This window comes from Malurus melanocephalus, unplaced genomic scaffold, assembly GCF_030028575.1.
Source record: "Malurus melanocephalus ecotype Western Australia unplaced genomic scaffold, MMel_1.1 scaffold_3259, whole genome shotgun sequence".
NCBI classification, from domain to species: Eukaryota; Metazoa; Chordata; class Aves; order Passeriformes; family Maluridae; genus Malurus; species Malurus melanocephalus.
In genome coordinates this window covers 1677-4308 of record NW_026626491.1, presented here as the reverse complement: position 1 = coordinate 4308, position 2632 = coordinate 1677, and the positions used below count along the sequence as shown (strand labels likewise).

The 2632-nt window shown below is 49.8% G+C and overlaps 1 protein-coding gene across 1 annotated transcript; it reads left to right on the top strand.

Annotated features, from left to right (window-relative positions):
* The first annotated feature begins 12 nt into the window (after positions 1 to 12).
* Positions 13 to 2313, top strand: LOC130588076 (helicase SRCAP-like). The gene is made up of 2 exons (XM_057389031.1): positions 13 to 173; positions 2146 to 2313. The coding sequence occupies exons 1-2, from the start codon at positions 78 to 80 to the stop codon at positions 2311 to 2313; spliced, it is 264 nt and encodes an 87-aa protein (XP_057245014.1). The 5' UTR covers positions 13 to 77.
* Positions 2314 to 2632: the final 319 nt, after the last annotated feature.

Below are 2632 nucleotides of genomic sequence, written 5' to 3'. Positions count from 1 at the left end.
TTTTTTCTCTAATTTCCGTGTCTCACCTGTGCACAGGTAGCTGGGGCCCTCACCTGATCATCGTGCCCACCTCGGTGATGCTGAACTGGGAGATGGAGCTCAAGCGTTGGTGCCCCGGGTTCAAAATCCTCACCTACTACGGGGCCCAGAAAGAGCGGCGGCTCAAGAGACAGGTGAGAGACACCTGGGGACAGGTGACACACCTGGACACACCCAAAATACACCTGGGATACACCTGAAACCCCTTTAAACACACCTGGGGACAGGTGAGACACACCTGGGGGCACGCCCAAAATACACCTGGGGACAGGTGAGACACACCCAAAATACACCTGGGGACAGGTGAGACACACCTGGACACACCCAAAATACACCTGGGATACACCTGAAACCCCTTTAAACACACCTGGGGACAGGAGAGACACACCTGGGGACAGGAGAGACACACCTGGGCACAGGTGAGACACACCTGGGACAGGTGAGACACACCCAAAATACACCTGGGGACAGGTGAGACACACCTGGGGACAGGTGAGATACACCTGGGACAGGTGAGACACACCCAAAATACACCTGGGGACAGGTGAGACACACCTGGATATATGTGAGACACACCTGGGGACACCTGGGGACAGGTGAGACACACCGGGGACAGGTGAGACACACCCAAAATACACCTGGGGACAGGTGAGACACACCTGGGGGCACCTGGGGAGAGGTGAGACACACCTGGGGACACACCCAAAATACACCTGGGGACACCTGGGGACACCTGGGGACACCTGGGGACAGGTGAGACACACCTGGGACAGGTGAGACACACCCAAAATACACCTGGGGACACACCTGGGGACAGGTGAGACACACCTGGGGGCACCTGGGGAGAGGTGAGACACACCCAAAATACACCTGGGGACAGGTGAGACACACCTGGGGACACACCGAAAATACACCTGGGGACAGGTGAGACACACCCAAAATACACCTGGGAACACCTGGGGACAGGTGAGACACACCCAAAATACACCTGGGAACACCTGGGGACAGGTGAGACACACCTGGGGATACCTGGGGACAGTTGGAACCCCTTTAAATACACCTGGGGACACCTGGGGACAGGTGAGATATACCCAAAATACACCTGGGGACAGGTGAGACACACCTGGGGACACCTGGGACACACCTGAGAGACACCTGGGGGACACCTGGGATACACCTGGGGACAGTTGAGGACACCTGGGGACACCTGGATCCCCTTTAAATACACCTGGGGACAGGTGAGACACACCTGGGGACACCTGGGATACACCTGGATATATCTGAGATACACCTGGGAGCACCTGAGATACACCTGGAACCCATTTAAATACACCTGGGCACACCTGGGATACACCTGAGACACACCTGGATATATCTGAGATGCACCTGGGCGCACCTGAGTGCACCTGAGATACACTTAGGCACACCTGGATTTGTATCTGAGATACACCTGGGCGCACCTGGGCCCATTTTAATGGGTTTTTTTTGCCATTTTAACGGGGTTTTTTGATATTTTAATGGGATTTTTGGCTCACCTGTCTCACCTGTCTGATCTCACCTGTCAGGGCTGGACCAAGCCCAACGCGTTCCACGTGTGCCTCACCTGGGGCAGGGACGCACCTGGACACACCTGGGCTCATTTTAATTGGACTTTTTTTCATTTTAATAGGGCTTTTTACCATTTCAATGGGGTTTTTTGCCATTTTAATGGGTGTTTTTGTCATTTTAATGGGGTTTTTTGCCATTTTAATGTTTTTTTTTTTACCATTTTAATGGGGGTTTTTTGCCATTTTATTGGGGTGTTTGACATTTTAGTGGAATTTTTTCCATTTTAATTGGTTTTTTTTCCATTTTAACCGTTTTTTTTGCCATTTTAATGGGTCTTTTGCCATTTTAATGGGATTTTTGCTATTTGAATGGTTTTTTTTGGTGTTCTAATGGGCTTTTTCTCCATTTCAATGGGTTTTTTTCCCTTTTAATGTGTGATTTTGCCATTTTAACGGGTTTTTTTGCCCTTTTAATGGGATTTTTGCCATTTTAATGGGATTTTTGCCATTTAAATAATTTTTTTTTGCGTTTCTGACCTCACCTGTCTCACCTGTGCAGGGCTGGACCAAGCCCAACGCGTTCCACGTCTGCATCACCTCGTACAAGCTGGTGCTGCAGGACCACCAGGCCTTCCGGCGCAAGAACTGGAAATACCTGATCCTGGACGAGGCGCAGAACATCAAAAACTTCAAATCGCNGATTTGGGCCATTTTTGGGCCGTTTTGAGCCATTTTTGAGCCATTTTTTGCGGAAGTTTCCCCTCACCTGTCTCACCTGTTCTCACCTGGGATGGATTTTGGGTCCATTCAGCCCAATTTTGGGTGGATTTGAGCCATTTTTGGGCGGTTTTGAGCCATTTTCGAGCTATTTTTCGCAGGAATTTCCCCTCACCTGTGTCACTTGTCTCACCTGTCTCACCTGTCTCACTTGTCCTCACCTGGGATGGATTTTGTGTCAATTCAACACAATTTTGGATGGTTTTGGTGCATTTCAGAGTTTTTTTGAGCCATTTTTGAGCCATTTTTGATCCATTTTTTGCAGAAAT